At 44.4% G+C, this 17,720-nt stretch overlaps 1 protein-coding gene across 2 annotated transcripts; it reads right to left on the bottom strand.

Annotated features, from left to right (window-relative positions):
* Positions 1 to 4,243: 4,243 nt before the first annotated feature.
* On the bottom strand, positions 4,244 to 17,380 carry MTRES1 (mitochondrial transcription rescue factor 1). Of its 2 annotated transcripts, XM_036249430.1 has the most exons (5): positions 17,220 to 17,380; positions 15,697 to 15,772; positions 11,183 to 11,661; positions 9,327 to 9,399; positions 4,244 to 4,522 (listed from the first exon to the last, which is right to left on the bottom strand). In XM_036249430.1, the coding sequence occupies exons 3-5, from the start codon at positions 11,647 to 11,649 to the stop codon at positions 4,343 to 4,345; spliced, it is 720 nt and encodes a 239-aa protein (XP_036105323.1). In that variant the 5' UTR covers positions 11,650 to 11,661; positions 15,697 to 15,772; positions 17,220 to 17,380; the 3' UTR covers positions 4,244 to 4,342. The 2 variants fall into 2 exon arrangements, with proteins under 2 accessions (XP_036105323.1, XP_036105322.1); XM_036249429.1 differs by lacking the exon at positions 15,697 to 15,772.
* Positions 17,381 to 17,720: the final 340 nt, after the last annotated feature.

A 17,720-nucleotide genomic window follows, 5' to 3' on the forward strand; every position in this document is an offset into this window, starting at 1 on the left:
TGGAAGAACAAACCAATGTTTTTCTCTCTCTTAAAAAGAAAAAAAGAGCGGATAGGCAAAATGTGGTGGATGACACTGGGATTTATTATGCAGCAGAGAGAAGCGGCAGATTAGATGTACCTATGGTGCCATTAGATGGGTCTTAAAAACCACTGAGCGAGAAAAGATACAACAGGAAATAATGTAGTAATGCCATTTATGAAATTTAAATATATGTGCACAGAACAGCAAAACACATTTTACAAGAATGCATACAAACCGAGATACACATTACACACATCAGAACAGTTGGCTAAAGTGAGGGAGGAGGACCTGTGGAAATACATGGAAACGAGAGAAGAAATGACGTGGGCAAACTTGGAGGGTGGGTACTGGCGACGGGGCATTTCCCAGTGGAACCACGAGTGGGTGTGCAGCCCCATTCCACCCGGTGGCATGTTGGTAAATGTTGAACAACTGGCTCTCCAAGGGGAAAGCAAACCCTGATTCATGGTGTTTGCTGATTGCCAAGGTGAGAATACCATGAAGGCTGATTTTAAGCGACCGATGTGACTCACTGAAAGGGAACAGTTTGGAAGACACGCACACGCCGCTCTCTAGTCTGCTTGTGGAGTATACAGTTTCCCTCACTGCTCCCTGAGATTGTCAGTAAGTTTCTGATAATTCGAAAGTAAATTTTTAAAAGTCAAAATATATATGACCAAGATAAGGCAGAACTTTAATAGAATGTCATATACACTGCACACCCTTTAATTAAGGCTCATGGACCACGCAGTATCACCTCAACTGAAAATTTGTTTTCTTCTTAGTTTCTTGAAAAATAGTAGTTATATTTCCATCTCCCCAGTCATTACTGACCAAATGAACCATGACTTTTCCCCCAAATGTCTACTTTTCTCTTCCAAATGCTAAAAAGATAATGGAACTATTGCCTAGCCCTCTATTTAACTTTCCAGGAAAGATATAAATACTGTTGGCTGAGAAATGCAATTAGCACCATATTTCCTAGGAAAAAAGCTATTTCTTTGAAAGGATTGGCCATTTCTGGTAAAAGGCTAGATAGGCCTCTACCCAGTCATAACTTTAAATTGCTCATCCTTTAAAAACTGCAAACATACACGAAGCATTTTCATACTTCCTGGGAACACAAAACTATTGAAAACAATTCTTCCTTGTCTTCCCATTAGAGGAGGTGTCTCAGACTCATCACTATGGACATGTTGGGTCAGATAACTCATTGTTGTGAAGACTATCTGTACATCATGGGATATTTTTTTAATCCTCACCCAAGGACGTTTTTCCATTTTTTTGTTCAGATAGAGTGGGAGGGAGAGAGAGGAAGAGAGAGAGAGAGAGAAACATCGACGTGAAAGGGACACATCGAGTGGCTGCCACCCACACGACCAACCAGGGCTGGGGACAAACCGCAACCGAGGTACCTGCCCTTAGCGGGAACCGAACCTGGGTCTCTCTGGACCGCAGGCCAATGCTCTAACCACTGAACAAACTGGTCAGGGCCATCATGGGATGTTTAGCAGCATCACTGATCTCTACCCACTCCATGCCCATACCACCCCCATTCGGACAACCAAAAATCTCTCTCGACATTGCCAAATGTATCCGAGTGGCAAAATCACCCCCAGTTGAGAATCACTTCATTAGAAAGATCCAAATCTTTTTTTATATAATGTTGTTATTGATTTTTTTAAAGATATGTTTTAATAAATGTTTTAGAGAGAGAAGACGGGAGAGATAGAAACATCAACGTGAGAGAGAAATATGGATCCTGCACACCCCCCACTGGGGATCGAGCCCGAAACCCAGTCTTGTGCCCTGACCAGGAATTAAACTGGGACCTCTCAGTCCATGGGATGACTTTCATTCAATCCACTGATCCACACTGGCCAGGCAAAACAGCCAAATCTTTTCTCTTTTCATCACGTTAGCCACACTTTCAGTGAGGAGGCTCTGCCAGGAAAGCACTGTAAAGCAGCGGCCGTTTGGGTGGAGTAATGGATGTGCGAGCTGAGAGAGTTCTATAAATCTTTATGAACTGCTTTTGTTTCTGGTTTTTACCACCTGCTTCTTTCTTAGTTTGATTATTTTAATTATTATTTTTTGTTAATCCTCACCCAAGGATATTTTTTCCATTGACTTTTAGATGGAGTAGAAGGGAGGAAGAGAAAAAAAAACCATCGATGTGAGAGAGACACATCCATTGGTTGCCCCCCACATTATCCCAACCCGGGCCGGGGATCGAATCTACAACCCAGGCACATGCCCTTGCCTGGGAATGGATCCCGCGACTCCTCAGTCTGCAGGCCAACTCTAACCACTGCGCAAACCCGCCACAGCATTAGTTTGATTTTGAAAAACAGAAGTCTGGAATGGGCCCAACCCTGCCAGCAGTTAAGTTAGGTGCTAATCACCAATAGCTTCAAAGCCTTTCAAGTGGCCCTTCCTGCTCTCTAGTTACCACCAACTCATCTGCCTTGTACATTTTAATTTCCTTCCTCCTTCAAAGACACAGGTAAGGCCATTAGTATCCTGACCCCATCTGACCGATGAAAAAGCCGAAGCTCAGAGAGTTTAAGGTCAAACTATGACCAAGGTGACACAACTTGCTAAGGGCAAGACTGAACCTAGAAACCAGGACCCTTCACACATCCAGATCACGCTGTCCCTCACCCTCCGAGACTTCTCAGGCTTCCTGTTACTTTCCAAAGAGAAGAGCGAGAGAGAGAAGGAAGGAGGGAGAGGGAGAAATGGACAGAGGTGAAGGAAATGAGAAAAAGTGTGGCTATCAATATAATCTAACTACAATTAATAACTCGCTCATGTTGAAATTCAATGTACTATTTTCACTGATGACTTAGTAAAACCCAACTAATAAATGGTAAAATAGAAAAATTCTGTTACAGTGTACAGTATACTTTTTTCTGAGAGCTTATTTAATTGATGGTCCCGGGTCTTCTGAAATCTGAGCTTGTTCATGGGCCCAAACAGCCCCATGCCTTAGGCTACAGCAGTGTCCCCTCACCATCAGTGAACCTGGATCCCCCAGGATTCCCGGAGCCAAACACAGCTGGTCTTTCTGACAGTACGCAGCCTAATAAACCTATCTGAGCTGACCCTTCCTAGGAATCTACGGACTCATTTATTTATGCAGATGACCTTTCCTTAGATGATGTATATTTGCGTGTGTTCCTTCTAATACTACTCTATATATTTAGGCTTTGTCCCTTTTATAACATTCTCTTTTTTTATACTCACCCCAAGACATTTTTCCACATTTTGTTCAGATAGAGCGGGAGGGAGAGGAAGAGAGAGAAACATTGACATGAAAGGGACACATCAAGTGGCTGCCACCCACAGGACCAACCAGGGCCAAGGCATGTGCCCTTAGCAGGAACTGAACCTGGGTCTCTCTGGACCACAGGCCGACACTCTAACCGCTGAGCCAAACGGGCCAGGGCCCTTTTATAACATTCTTGAGAATCAGAATATTCGGTCTCTGGTTCTTTATTCTCTTCACTGATAAAAATCTGTGTATTTTCTACTTTCACTTGAAAATTAAACCCTCAGCTTATTACCCTCTACCAGGGGGTCACCGCATTTTTTCTGTAAAGGGTCCGATAGTAAATATTTCAGGTTTTGCGGGCCCCATAAGGTCTCTGTCATATAGTCCTTTTTATTTTTTAAACCCTTTAAAAATGTAAAACTACTCGAGTGCTGTGCAGAAGGCCTCTGGCTGCCCCGTTTATCAACCCCTGCCCTAAAAAGTCCATTTTAAATGGGCCCTAACTAGCCCATTTGGTATTTGTTGGAACTTGACTCGTCTATACTTCTGAAGACAAGCTGAAGGGGGAACAAAAGCGAACCAGTTGGTCCTTCAGAAAGGCCGGTGGAGTTTTCCCCATGCTCCTCCAAGACTAGGAAGGGTGACCTTCACTTGGCTTGGTTTTGCCTTAAGAAGCCTGAATCCAGGGAAGCTGGCCAACAGGGATAAAGTTGAAATAAAAACACTAACGCCAAGGCCAGTTTATTGACACTGCCTCCGAGGTGGTTAACATGGGAGACAGCAGGCCAGTCACTAAAGCCCTCTGGGCAGAGTTCATTCCACACATCTCACTCATGCTCATGATGTCAAATTAAGCACAAATGAAGCCCAGGAGGGAAATCCAGGCCACAGGTAGTGTCTCCAAGATATGATCCTGATTCCACAAAACGGCTCAGCAAATTCCACAAATGATAGAACTTTATTTCAATAAAAACGTCTGCTTTTTGAGCTGCCTCCTTCCCCACCACTAGAAAACAGCTTTATCGCTAAAAAGCAATCCATTTATTTAATCGTACTCTTTTTAGGCAATTTCAATTTTTTCCACCGTCGTAAGACCACTCTGTATTTTTCACTTTCAGTCTTCTCTTCAAACACTTTTTTCAGAAGAATCCGCATCACTATCTCTGTTTCTGTTTCTTTATCTTCTCCAATGAGAAGATCCAAAGTATCTCCCACTTTCACCTGAAAATTAAAAAACAAAACAAAAACTGAGCCTTGATTACATCTTGGGAAACGCAGGCCAATACAGACGTCTCTGCGCTGAGTTCTCCCAGGTGACCGTCCAAGGGCAGGTGAGGAACGGCCCTGATGGCCCTGCAAAGCCACTGTGCCTACGGCCACTCTCTGAGTGCCTCAAACACGTGCGGCTCTGTGCCGGTCAGCGCCCTTCCCTCAGAGCCTGACTACTGGCAGCTTGTGGACTGTCCTTGTGTGGTGTGGCTCAAATACCTCTTTGGATGATTTAAGGAAACACTTGAATGGATGCATTTATTTATTTATATTATTATTTAATTCTCACCAGAGGATATGTTTTTCATTGACTCAAGAGAGGGAAGGGAGAGAGAGAAAGAGAGAAACATTGATATGAGAGAGAAACATAGATCGGTTGCCTCCCATACATGCCCTGACCAGGAATTGAACCTGCAACCTGGGCAAGGGCCCTGACTGCGAAGTGAATCAATGACCCTTCGGTGCACAGGATGACACTCTAAACAACCGAGCCACACCAGCCAAGGCTGGAGGCATTTATATTTTTATTATTATTATTATTTTTAATCCTCACTTGAGGATATTTTTCCATTGCTTTTTAGATAGAGTGTAAGGGAAAGAGGGAGAGAGAGAGAAACATCAATGTGAGAGACACATCGATTGGCTGCCTCCTGCATGACCCCCTCCAAGGCCAGGGATCAAACATGCAACCCTCCAGTCCACAGGCCAACACTCAAACCACTGAGCCAAACCAGCCAGGGCTAGAGGCATTTATTTTGATAACAATGACAAAGACAAAAAGTGGGACACAATCTTAGAGATTATGTGCACAGCAATTACTTATTATATGCCCTGAGAAGACAATGTCCAGTGCAACACTTTTCACTGATTTCAATCCAGATAAGCCACAACTGAGCACTAGGCAGTTGGCTGGAAGTCACTGTGGAATGGTGGTCAGCTGTAGCTCTTAAAGAAATGGAAGAAACTGCCCTGGACAGTTTTGCTCAGTGGTTAGAGCGTCGGCCTGCGGACCACAGAGACCCGGGTTCGGTTCCCGTTAAGGGCACGTACCTTGGTTGCAGCTTGTTCCCGGCCCCGACTGGGGTTGTGTGGGTGGCAACCAGTTGATGTGTCTCACATTGATGTTTCTCTCTCTCTCTCTTCCTCCCTCTCTCCCTCCAGCTCTATCTGAAGATAAATGCAAAAATGTCTTCAGGTAAGGATAAAAAATAAATTAAAAAAAAGAAATGGACGAAACTGTTCTTCTAGCCCTGATCGGCCTCAGTGATGCCACATCATCAAAAAAGAGAAACAAGGCCAGTCCAGGTGGCTCAGTTGGTTGGACCATTGTCCTGTACAACACAAAGGTTGGTGGTTCAATTCCTGGTCAGGGCACATACCTGGGTTGCAGGTTTGATCCCTAGTTGGGGTGTGTAAAGGAGGCAACTGATCAATGTTTCTCTCTCTTTCCCCCTTTGTCTCTCTAAGCATGTCCTCAGGTGAGGATTAAAAAAAAAAAAGTGAAGGGAATATAGTCAGTAATACTGTGATAAGTTTGCATGGTGACAGATAATTACTAGAATTAGTGGAGTGATCACATTATACGGTATAAAAATGTTGAATCACTACATTGTACACTTAAAACTAATATAATATTATATACCAATTATATTTTTTTTAAAAAAGAGAGACAGGACTCCTCAACTCACACAGATGGAATGCCACAGAAAAGAAGGTCGAGTTGGATGCTGATTTGGAGGGTTCAAGGGCTGAGGTCAAACCCATTCTCGTCCTGATGGGAGCGTTGCGTTGAGCTGGTGCAGGGCATGCCCTGGGGCGCTATATCTTTGTTGCCGGGTGCTGGCCGCCCAGGATAGATACCTGGTCTTGGTGATTTCAGATCCCAGGTCATCTGCCCAGCAACTCAGGAAGGGGCTAAACTGACCCGCCTGCCATGTGCTTCTTCTACTAGAACACAAGCCAGGGATGACCAGGGGCCATCACAGACTGCTCACCACTCTTCCAAGAGGAAGGGGGACCCCATGTGTGGGCCACTTAAAAGCCTACTGGAAGGCTTCTGTTTAAGAACTTTGGCGCCTAATGCTGACTTTTATCTGATTTTCCAATGAATGCTTTCTGAGGCAGTCATAATTTCATGCCTTCAGAACATCTGTTCTCCTACCCACGCATGGCCTTTGTCGGCTCAACACTCAGGCTGCAACCGGGGACTGCACACCTGCCCGTCACAATGCTCCGCTGGTCCGGCCAGGCAGCCCAGAGCAGCCCGATGAAAGCGCACACCTGTTCTGAACCACTAACTTTCTCCCCTAGCTTTGGTGGATGGACTGACCTAGAAATCACTTGGGAGTGGGGCTTAGGGGAGGAATCCTCCTGTAGTTCTGCTGGGTTCAATTAAAAAAAAAATTATGACACAGCTCCAACTGTGTGGACACTTAGAATTAATGTCCAAAAACGCTAGGTTTGGGACTGTGCTTTACCTTTTTTGGCATAACTCTGTTTCACGAGAGCTCATCTTTTATTAAGTAATATATGCAACATGATATGAAACTTAAAAGGTATAAAAGGAGCCCTGGCCAGTTTTTCCCAGTGGTTAGAGCCCACAGATCAAAGGGTCACAGATTCGATTCTCAGTCAAGGGCACATACCTGGGTTGCAGGTTCAATCCCCAGCCCCAGTTGTGGTAGGCAACCAACCAATGTCTCTCTCTCACATCAATGTTTCTCTCTCTCCTTCCCTTCCACTCTATCTAAAAATCTATGGAAAAATATCTTTGGGTGAGGACTAATAACAAAACAAAACAAAAAGGTACAAAAGGATATAGAGAAAAGGCAACCCTTCTTGTGTGTCCTTTCTTAGACATACTGTGAGTGGCGCCTGCCCTTTAAGAGAAAGGTGGGAAGGAATCTTTGTCCTTTACCCAGCCTATCCCAGGGAGAGCAGAGTTTAGGAAGGTTTGAATCCCCACACCTGGGCTCCACATACTCTGTCTGAGTCAACAGTTACTCAGCACCCACAGCACTCTGGGCCCAACTGCTTTGCAGCTCACAGAACAGCTTTGCTCAGCTGCAGGCAGCGAGGGTTACAGCTGCAGCACCAGGCTCAGGCCCCCCGGCGCAGGCCATGGAAGGGGAGGTGTTCTTTATTCCCTGCAAGGCCCTGTCCTTCATAATGTGGGAGACGCACAGCAGACACAAAGCAAAACTAGCTGGGATTAGGGGCAGTTCCAAATACCTACATTTCAAATCTCTCCTTAGCTACAGTTACTATGGCTACCAGGTCTCCTAGTAACAAGGCAGCAGAGTGTTAATACTGGCCCCTTCCTCTGCTGACCCTCAGGAGAAATCTGGAAGGCAGCCAAGACAACAGAACACCCAAGGCAGAATGAAGGAGCAATTAGGCTGTAGTTAACAGTATCTCATAGCAGAGGGAGAAAAACAGACTCATGGTGTTTGTAAATGAGACCCCGCACACTGCACCAAGACCAGGTCTTGCCTTTGGAGCACCGTGGCTGTGGAGAAGGGGCTGGGCTAGCGCCCCAAAGCACAGGCGTTCAGAAGAGCCTGAGCTCCAGAAGCGCAGCTGGAGTGCCTGACTGCCTGCGGCTCCCCAGGACGGCACACAGCCACAGTCAGGACCCGCTGGGTCAGGTGCCATCAGAGGGATCACAGGCCTTGTGACTTGGCGGCTGACGCAATTACTGAGGAGTCCCCCTCCCGTCCCCACTGATCCTGGGAGAAAAGACTGAAGAAAGCCTCCGCGCTCACCCAGGTCCAGGGCCATCGGCTCCCACCCTCCCATGTCCCAGAGCAACAGGACACAGCTCAGGTCCTCCAGCCTCTGGGGTGTTTTGAAATATGAGAGAAGCTAAAATAAAAATAACCTCCAAAAGTGTGTCTTGTTCCCTGGACACTGAGAGTTACAGTATGTCTGCCAATGCCTCATAGATTTGTGTTTTCCAAACTTTTTAAGGGTCTTTGTCATACATTTTTTTGTTTTGTTAACTTTTACCTTCACTATTGCTTTTTCCAATTATGAAAGTGATACATACTTGTAAAAAATTAAGAAAATATAACCTGTAATGCCCCTAAAAATATTAGTAATATTAATAATTTAATTCTAGTTGTATATATTTATGTAATTTATTTTTACAAAAATACATATATTTAACAGTTATGATTTATTATAACACTGGATACTAGAAATACACTTTTTTATAACACTTCTAAGTGACTTCTTCCACTTAACAGTAGTATTGATCTGGAGCTGTGGTACTGATCAGAAAACACGGACCCTCCTGTTTGGTACCGCCCTGCACACGGAGCAATGTACCCAGCAGTGCTGGGGGAGGGGCGTACTGCCAGGCTGCACAGAATTACACATCTGCTCAGGTAACAACAGCAGGCCAAAGAAAACCTCTCCATGGATCAAATGTTTCTTTTTAGCCTGATATTTATGATTTAATGACTAAGAAGTTTAAAAAATACATTTTTGCCAGTTCTGATTGTCATCTTACATTTAAAGAAATATGGGGAAGCTTCACCTCAAAGTCATTATGGCTGCAAAACAGCAAGTGATCTGGGTGACTGAAGCCAGCTGGTGATTCTCACTAGCGTGACCAGGCCCTAGGGAGACCTTAGAAATGGTAAGACAGACACAAGGATGCCCCAAGTAAGGAGCCCGAGGGTAAATTAGGGGCACATTAATTGAGTGCTGGCAAAGCAACAGATAAAAATATCTGGCTGTCTTAGTATCTCACCGTTCTGCTTTTCTTCCATAATTTTTCCCCGTTCAGCCTGAGTTCACCTTTGTAGAATGCATCTTCCACTTTGCTTAAAAAAAAAAAAGTCAAAGTGCTTTAAAATAGAAATATATTCAAAACCATCATACAAGCTTGAGAAACACACCTGCCACTAATGCTTATTCTGACAGTGACCTATATCCCCACAAAATCTAGTGTCGGTGCTGGGCAAGTGAAAGTCAGCAGCTCGTATATGTATCTGAAACAGGGAGACGAAAGGGTACCCCCGAATAGACGCTGACCTGCTGCAAAGATCTGCCCTCTCGGAAAGCCCAGCACGTGCACCTGCCCCCTTTAGGGCAGGGCCTGGGTTCTCCACCTGACTCCCTGTGCAGCAACCACCTTCAACGTGGTAGCTCCCGAGATTCACCACAAGTCAGCGAGCACTCCCTCCCCTCACATACCTGCTCTGTGCCCTGAGAGAAAACCCAGGCACCACATGTAAAGTGGGGCCATTCAGGAATCCTCTACTAGTCTGCACTGAGGTTGGGAAAACGCCAATCCAGCAGCTGCTGCTCTCTCTGAATTTAATCAATGGGGCAACTAGACCAGGGGAAGATGCAGACAAAAATCAGTGCCCTTTCTTCCTATGCTGATTCCAGGTGATTGACATCTGGGCTTCTACTTAATAATAGCAACAGCTACTACTCTGGGAGAAGGAGAGGACTCCTTAAGAGTTTGCCAGATTTTAAAGAATATTCAACAAATCCCAGTCAGGTTGCCTGTGGGCTCAGAGTCACCGTTATTAGTCCCTAAGCTTCACAGATTGAAAAATCAAACAATGGCCCAGGCCAGTGTGGCTCAGTCAGTTGAAGCATTGTTCCAACTGACTGGTTGCGGGTTCGATTTCCGGTCAGGGCACGTACAGGAGGCAACTGATATGTTTCTCTCTCTCCTTCTCCCTTCCTCTCTCTCTTAAAAAAAATCAATAAAAATATATCCTTAGGTGAGGATTAAAAAAAAATTAAACTATGCCATTAAGTTAGGTCAGAAAAATGCAAGTTATACAAGAAAATCCTTCTGAATTTATCATTCATTCCACAATTCTTACCTTGTATGCAGTATGCACACAATGACTGCTACAAGAATGAATGAACAATGAGGGTCACTACTCTTATATAATTATAGTCTAGAAGAGAATGAGATTAAAGAAATCTTGAAAGTTACACTTAATATCTGTGCACTATATGTGAACACAGTATTTTCATCATCATAGATAACATATATTGAGTACCTACTGTATGCCAATCACTGCTATAAGTGCTTTAAATACATAGAGAAATACTCACTTAATCCCACCAACTACCTTCTAGAGCAGGTTCTATTATCCCCATTTTACAGATAAGGAAACTGAAGCACAGTAAATTTCCACTCAAGGTCACACAGCCAGGACTGAAACATCAGCGGTCTGGCTGCAGAGACTACATTCTTCACCACCATGTTATCTTGCTTCTGTTGATTCCAAGAGGTATTTTTTCACACTGTACCATCTGTGAAACCCAGATGCATTTATGCTTGTTATATACATCTAACACGGTGATTCCTTTTCTCCTCAAAGATGTTACTAAATCAATGGTTCGTCTTATGGGAGTTTCAGGAACAAGGAAATAGGGCACATAGGATTTGCAGGCAGTCACTTCACTTCTTTGGGAATCAATTTTCTCATCAATAGAATGAAATAATTGAAACAGGTTTCCTATAAGGTCTTTTCATATCTATGGATACTCTTCACTACAATATGGGCTGAGTGACTGGTAATGCTACATTAAAATAACCAACAAGTGATTTTGTAATAAAATTCACATCATACTTACTTTCTGCCGACATCTAGGCCTGTCTTCAGGATAACATCGTACCGAAAAGACTGCACCACCTTCTCCAGGTCTTTGTAGTCTTTGGCCACGCTGGGGTCATCCTCGAGCTCTTCCTGCTCACTCACCTCATTAGAGTCTCTCTCTTCATCAGAGTCCTCTTCATCTTCAATTTTCTGCAGAGTCTTTTTAGCAGATTTTTTTGAGCTTATATTACTTTTGAGTCTTATGGAAAATGGAAAAATATATTCTGGAGATATTAAAAGTCCTGGGAGTCTCAGTGAGAAAATGTTATAGAAAAGTATTTTATAATTTGATGCATTTAATTTGGTACTAGAAAAATATAAGTATCGATTCCAGGAAGCACAGAGTTTGTGTGAAGGTGTCCCTCGCAGCACTCCCCAGAGACCAATCCAGGTATCTGGTTTTCTTAAAATACTGGTGGGCAATCTGACACTAGTCATTGCCATGGTGCATATAACCTGCAACAGACAATAATTCAGTTTTATTTCACAAATGCATAAATGTAAGAAATGGAATTCTTACAACATAAACCATACGCACCATGGACATTTTATATCCAGTACTGTCCTTAAACTCCCTTACAAAAGGCCACATTGATTTGTGTGCATGGAGGGCCATGCACTGTATGATGGTGAGTCTCCAAGCAATAATTAACATGCTTACTTCATAGGATGGTCATGAGGGTCATACTAGATATTTGTATGTGTAAAAACACTGGTTCTACTCTTTCCAACCCCCAAATTAGCTTAGTACTCATTGCTACTGAAAAATATTAACAATAGTTCTCGATTATTATTTTTTTTTTTTGTAGTATGTGCCCCTAGCGGAAACCGAACCTGGGACTCTCTGGTCCACAGGCCGACTCTCAACCACTGAGCCAAACTGGCCAGGGCGATGATTTGTTTTTTAAAAAGAAAAATCTCATAGAGAGAAAGACTATTTACTCACATATATTACATCCTTATAATATTGACTTTGCCAAGGAAGGACATCAGATCATAACTTCGTAAAACCCGGAGTGAATCTGTAAACTTTATTTCAACCTCCAACCCCAGCAAATCCGAGCTAGGAATGAACCAACTGGACAGATACACATTTTACCTCCATTACTTTTTACATCTTCCCACTGTTTAGCAGAGGCATCAGCTAGCAGAGGAGAAAGAGGCTTGGAGGCTTGGAGACCCACAATCAGGTAATTGTTTCCTGAGGCACTGAGGTGCTGACATGCCAGAGAGCAATCAATTCCTACATTGTCTCAAAAGCAGCAGAAACTATTATGATGGTGGCAGACTTTTCCCAAGTCCATCAAGATGGTTTTAACACCATGAATAGTAATGCAAGAAGGGTTGCCATATGGTCGATATCCTCATACTTCAAGCCTGCAAATGACTTTCCTTTGTGCCAAGGCTATACTTTCAGACTGATTTGATAATGATTCACATGATTTTTCCTTCTTACTCTCCATTCATCACAAAGCTGACAACAGCAATTACCTGTGAGCCACTCAATAGCACATAGCTAGCTACTTCTAAATTATATTTGTTAACATTTTGGGCCTTATTTTTGTTGGCATGAATGAGGCAGACTACAGAAGCTCAACTCTATTTTAGTGCTCTTGGGACCCCAGTGTGAGTCTTGATTGAGAAATAAAGCAGGCTCAATTTAAGGGCTATTTTTAAACACAACTATAACTTGAACTAATTTTTAAATGCTATGAAATCTCTAGAGTACTCTAAAATACTGAATAGAAACCACCTGAAGCACCTTAAAGAGAAATACTGATATTATTTGTATATATGGTCTATCTAATATAATACAGAATAGATAATAATCATTCATAGAAAGAACTTTAAATTTTATATCAGCAGGGGTAAAGGAAGAAAATAGTTTATTTCAGCCCTGGCTGGTTTGGCTCAGCAGTTAGAGTGTCGGCTCACGGACCACAGTCCCGGTTCGATTCCAGCCAAGGGCATGTACCTCGGTTGCAGTTCATCCCCAGACCCCGTTGGGGTCATGCGGGCGGCAACCAACTGATGTTAATCTCTCTCCCTCTCTCTCCCACTCTGTCTGAAGATAAATGTAAAAATATCATCGGGGGAGAATTAAAAAAAAAAAAAAGAAAATAGTTTATTTTAGTAGTTCCCAAGGGTCACTACAATCAATTTTTTTAAGTTACCTAATGGTGAACTACTTTTTACTTTGCCAAGTAAAGATATTTTTTATTCTTTATTTTGCCAAGTAAGGATTTTTAGTATTAATATAATTAAGAGAAAGAAGATTTCGATGATTATATATGAAATATAGTTTCATATTAGAAAATAGGAGCCCTGGCTGGGTAGCTCTGTTGGTTGGAGTATCATCCCAATATGCCAAGGTTGTGGGTTCAATTTCCGGTCAGGGCACATACAAGAAGCAACGAATGAATGCATAAATGAGTGGAACAACAGGTTACTATTTCTCTTTCAAAAAAAAAAAATCAATAAATAATTTTAAAAACTTGTTTTGAAAAAAATATAAAGTCAAACTATCAATAATCTACTCCATGATAACTACTGTTAACATTTTTGACATATATTCTTCACAATGTAAAATTTTAAGAAAAATAATTCACTCATAAGCAGAACCTCTCATACCTAACCACAACCAAAACATGGGCAGGCTAACCATAAGTGGCCAGAGCTCAACCTCAGGAATTCTGTGTTGGGCTTCAGTTCTAGACTCATTAGAATTTATCCAGGTGATGTCTAAGTTATGGGCCAAGACAGCCCTGGCTGAAATCACCCCCTGGTTTGGGCCTAGACCAGACTGGTTTATAAGATGTTCATGTAATGAAGATGAAGACTAACATTAATAATAACGATTTGGCTCAGCAAGAGTGGCTCAGTTAGTTGAGCATTGTCTGTGCACCAAAAGGTTTCCAATTCAATTCCTGGTCAGGGCACACACCTGGGTTGTGCGTTCAATTCCTGGTTGGGGCACATACAGAAGCCAACTGATGTTTCTCTCTTACATCGATGTTTCTCTCTCTCTCCCTTCCTCTCTTCTAAGCATGTCTTTGGGTGAGGACTAAAAATAATAATAAAACTACAATACCTTAAGAAAAACACCAAAACAACAACAAAAATCATTTGCCTGTCTTTAGGTCAGTGTTTTTCAAACTGTGGGTCATGAGCCATTATTAAAATTTTTACTTTTTAAGAGCTATAACTGAAGGGTATAGAAAATATTACAGTGCAACACATATAGTATGAGTAAATACTGCTTCATAAAATTTTTGTTACATTTACACACACACACACACACACACACAGGGTCATCATGTAATATATTTACTGTGGACCACAATAAACAAAAAGTTTAAAAACACTGGTCTAAGTGACTTCAGCAAATTATTTTTTGCCATCAGGTAAAATGCTGAAGGCCATATTCAGGCCTTGGAGCTCAGAACCAGCCTGCATGTTCCACCCCAATTAACAATATTCCCAGAGCTGTTGGAGTCTACAGAGATAACAAAGGCAGCCTCTCAGGGATAACTCAGTGCAGGTCCCGTATTTTTTTTTTTTATCCTCACCCGAGGATATTTTTCCATTTTTTGTACAGATAGAGTGGGAGGGAGAGAGAGGAAGGAGAGAGAGAGAGAAACATCGACTTGAAGGGACACATCGAGTGGCTGCCACCCGCACGACCAACCAAGGCCGGGGACAAACTGCAACCGAAGTACGTGCCCTTAGCGGAAACCGAACCCGGGTCTCTCCGGACCGCAGGCCGACAATCGAACCGCTGAGCCAAACTGTCCAGGGCAGGTCCCGTATTTTACCGAAGAGTACAAATGAGACTTGGAGCAATTTAACAAGTAGCTCTAAGTCATAGAGCTAGTGATATAGCCAGGATTCCAATGCCAAGTCTTCTTAACACTCATTGATTACTATGGGGTCAGGCATTGCTCTACATATTAACTCATTTATTCCTTCCAACAAGCCCATCTAAGTTACAGGGTCACACAGCTATTAAGTGGACTCAAACCCAGGCTCCCTGGCTCCTAATCAAGGCTACTACCATGCTGAACCTCCCACCAATCTGACTCCAAATCCACTGCTCTTTCTGCTACACCATGACATTTGTCATTTTCCTTTTAACAAAAGCTAACCTTCACTGACTGCAGTAGTAGAGAGAATGCAGAATTTCAAGAACAGAGGCGTGGAAGTGTCGCCCTGACTTAGAAGAAATCCTAAGAGGCGACATCCTGGGGGAGGGAAGTCATGTCTACATATCAGTGCCTGGACTCCCACATACCCCTCCCCAAAGTCCTGCCTTTGTACCACACTGTTGTCTCTATGAGGAATGCCTGGATATGATGGTGCTCTCTGCATGCATCTCAAATAGTTATAGTTACCTACACTAGGAAATTTTACAAGCACAATATAACCTTAAAATCACACTCATATGTCATTACAACAAACATAACCAAAATGGGATGCCAAGCACTACTGTACCTCTGTTTATTAGCTACTCACTCCCTCTCTTTCTGATCTGCCGCTTCCCTCTCCAGCAGGCATGTGTTGGTAAATGCTGGAAATTTAGATAAAATTTATACACATAAAATTGAGCAAACACATTAACCTAATTTTTGTGGCTGGAGATGATGACCATTTGTAGAAGTTAGCAGTGGACACCCAGGGCCACAGAGGTGGAGTCAGAGAATCCAGATTGTGCCTCGAGCTTTGGAACCGGTCAGAGGAGGAGGAGAGCCAGAGGGGAGGGCTAAGCAGCCCCAACCCCTCAACCAGAACAGCAGTGCTGGTGAGCACTGGGCTTCCTGACACTTCATTGGAAAATAAGGATTCTACTATTGAAAAAATGTTTGCCCTTTTCACATGGCCTCCTCCTGTCTTCCAGGCTCCACACAAAATCCACCATCCTCCTCCATCCTCCCCTGCCCACACTCACCGTGCCCTTTCCCAAACTCCCTTTGCACCAAGGCTGTATGCTTTTGTACTATTATCTCCCAATGGAAGTGACTCTAAGGACAGTGACAGGGCAGGAACTGTGCCCCATCCCTCACTCCCATCCCCAATCTGCTCAACACACAAAAACCAGTGAATACTTGAAGACTCACTTTTTTTCTCCCATTGTACTTATTACCTGCTCTCATATTATATAACTTACTGGTGGTTTTTATGTTTATTTTTTGCTTGTTTCTCCTACTAGAATATAAACGCCACAAGGTAGGGATCTTCACCTATATTATTTCTTCTGCTGAATCCGAAGTGCCCAGAATAGTGCCCGGCACACGGTAAGTACTTAATTACTGTGGAATGAAAGTAGATCAGGAGAACTGGCATTCGTATAAATCCAAAAGAGAACAAACATGGGGCTGGACTGATTGATGGGCAATCTGATGGACTGATTGATCGATCTCCAAGGGCCTTGCATATCTTAGATATCCTCAACCCAGACGGCATGGGAGCCACCAAAGGTCTTAAGGAGGTAAGTGACCAGACAGGAGTGCATTTTAAAAGACTTCCTTGGCGACAATATGGACGTAAGCACAGGGGTGATCAGGGCAAGAAGCCCGACGGCAGTTTCAGGTGAGATGTTCAGAAAAGATACAAGATCTGTGACCTGACCGAAAGTTGTATGAGGCAACGCGGGGCTGACCTGCGGGTATCGGCCGCGTTCCTGAGCCTGCTCACTGCTCCGGAAGGAGAACCGGTTCTAACTGCTTGGAGGGCCACTCAATGAAAAGTCCTCCTTCCTCCCGGGCCCCGAGGCGGACTGACTGCAGGGCCGGGGCTGGGTTCTCCCCGCTCCCTCCCCACGCCCGCGGGCTGTGCCCGTCCGGGTGCTCAAGGTCAAGGGGAACTGAACACTTGCGCCCTCGAGCTCCGGGTCTGGGTTGGCGACAGCAGTAGGTGCCGAGCCCAGGGGCGGCCAGTTTCGGCCCGCCCGCCGGGTTCCCTCGGCCCCGTTAGCCCCCGGGGCGTCCCGAGGCTGGGGCAAGACGCGGGAGACTCACGCGGAGATCCGGCAGAAGCACCGGCGGGCAGAAGCTCTCGCCGAGCCCCAATTCACCAGTGCACGTGGTGAAGCAACAGAGAGGGGCACGGGCCGGGGGCAGGGCGCGCCCGCAGGGGCGCAGTTACCTGCGCGTCAGAGCCGCTCCTCCCCCTCCCTCCCCGCAGCGGCCGACCTCCGGCCTCCAGGCACCGCCCTGCCCGTAACCCGCCCCTTCCGGTGAGAACCAGCGGGCAGCGCCCACGGGCGCGGCGGTGGCGCAGCGACCCCTGCTGGAAGCCGCGCCTGGGAGGACTACGCGGGGAGGGTCTCCCCTGGACACGCCGGCCCTACGCCTAGCGCGGAAGCCGGCGCAGTTGTCCCACGTGGCTGAAGAGAGCTTATGTTAATAGAATGGGCCTTGGCCTCTCTGGAGTCACCAACCCTTTGGAACATCTTTGAGAATTATAGACGTTGTCCCCAGGAAAATATATACACCCACCAGAATTTACTGACAATATAA

The sequence above is a fragment of the Molossus molossus genome, unplaced genomic scaffold, assembly GCF_014108415.1.
Source record: "Molossus molossus isolate mMolMol1 unplaced genomic scaffold, mMolMol1.p scaffold_m16_p_8, whole genome shotgun sequence".
Lineage (NCBI taxonomy): Eukaryota > Metazoa > Chordata > Mammalia > Chiroptera > Molossidae > Molossus > Molossus molossus.

Excerpts from the sequence above, each read along its gene's own strand:
- MTRES1 (XM_036249429.1), bottom strand. The coding sequence starts at position 11,649 with ATGGCAATGACTAGTGTCAGATTGCCCACCAGTATTTTAAGAAAACCA. Across the intron at positions 9,400-11,182 it reads GGCCTAGATGTCGGCAGAAA|CAAAGTGGAAGATGCATTCT; the intron begins GTAAGTATGATG and ends TTTTTTTTTAAG. Across the intron at positions 4,523-9,326 it reads TATGGAAGAAAAGCAGAACG|GTGAAAGTGGGAGATACTTT; the intron begins GTGAGATACTAA and ends TTTAATTTTCAG.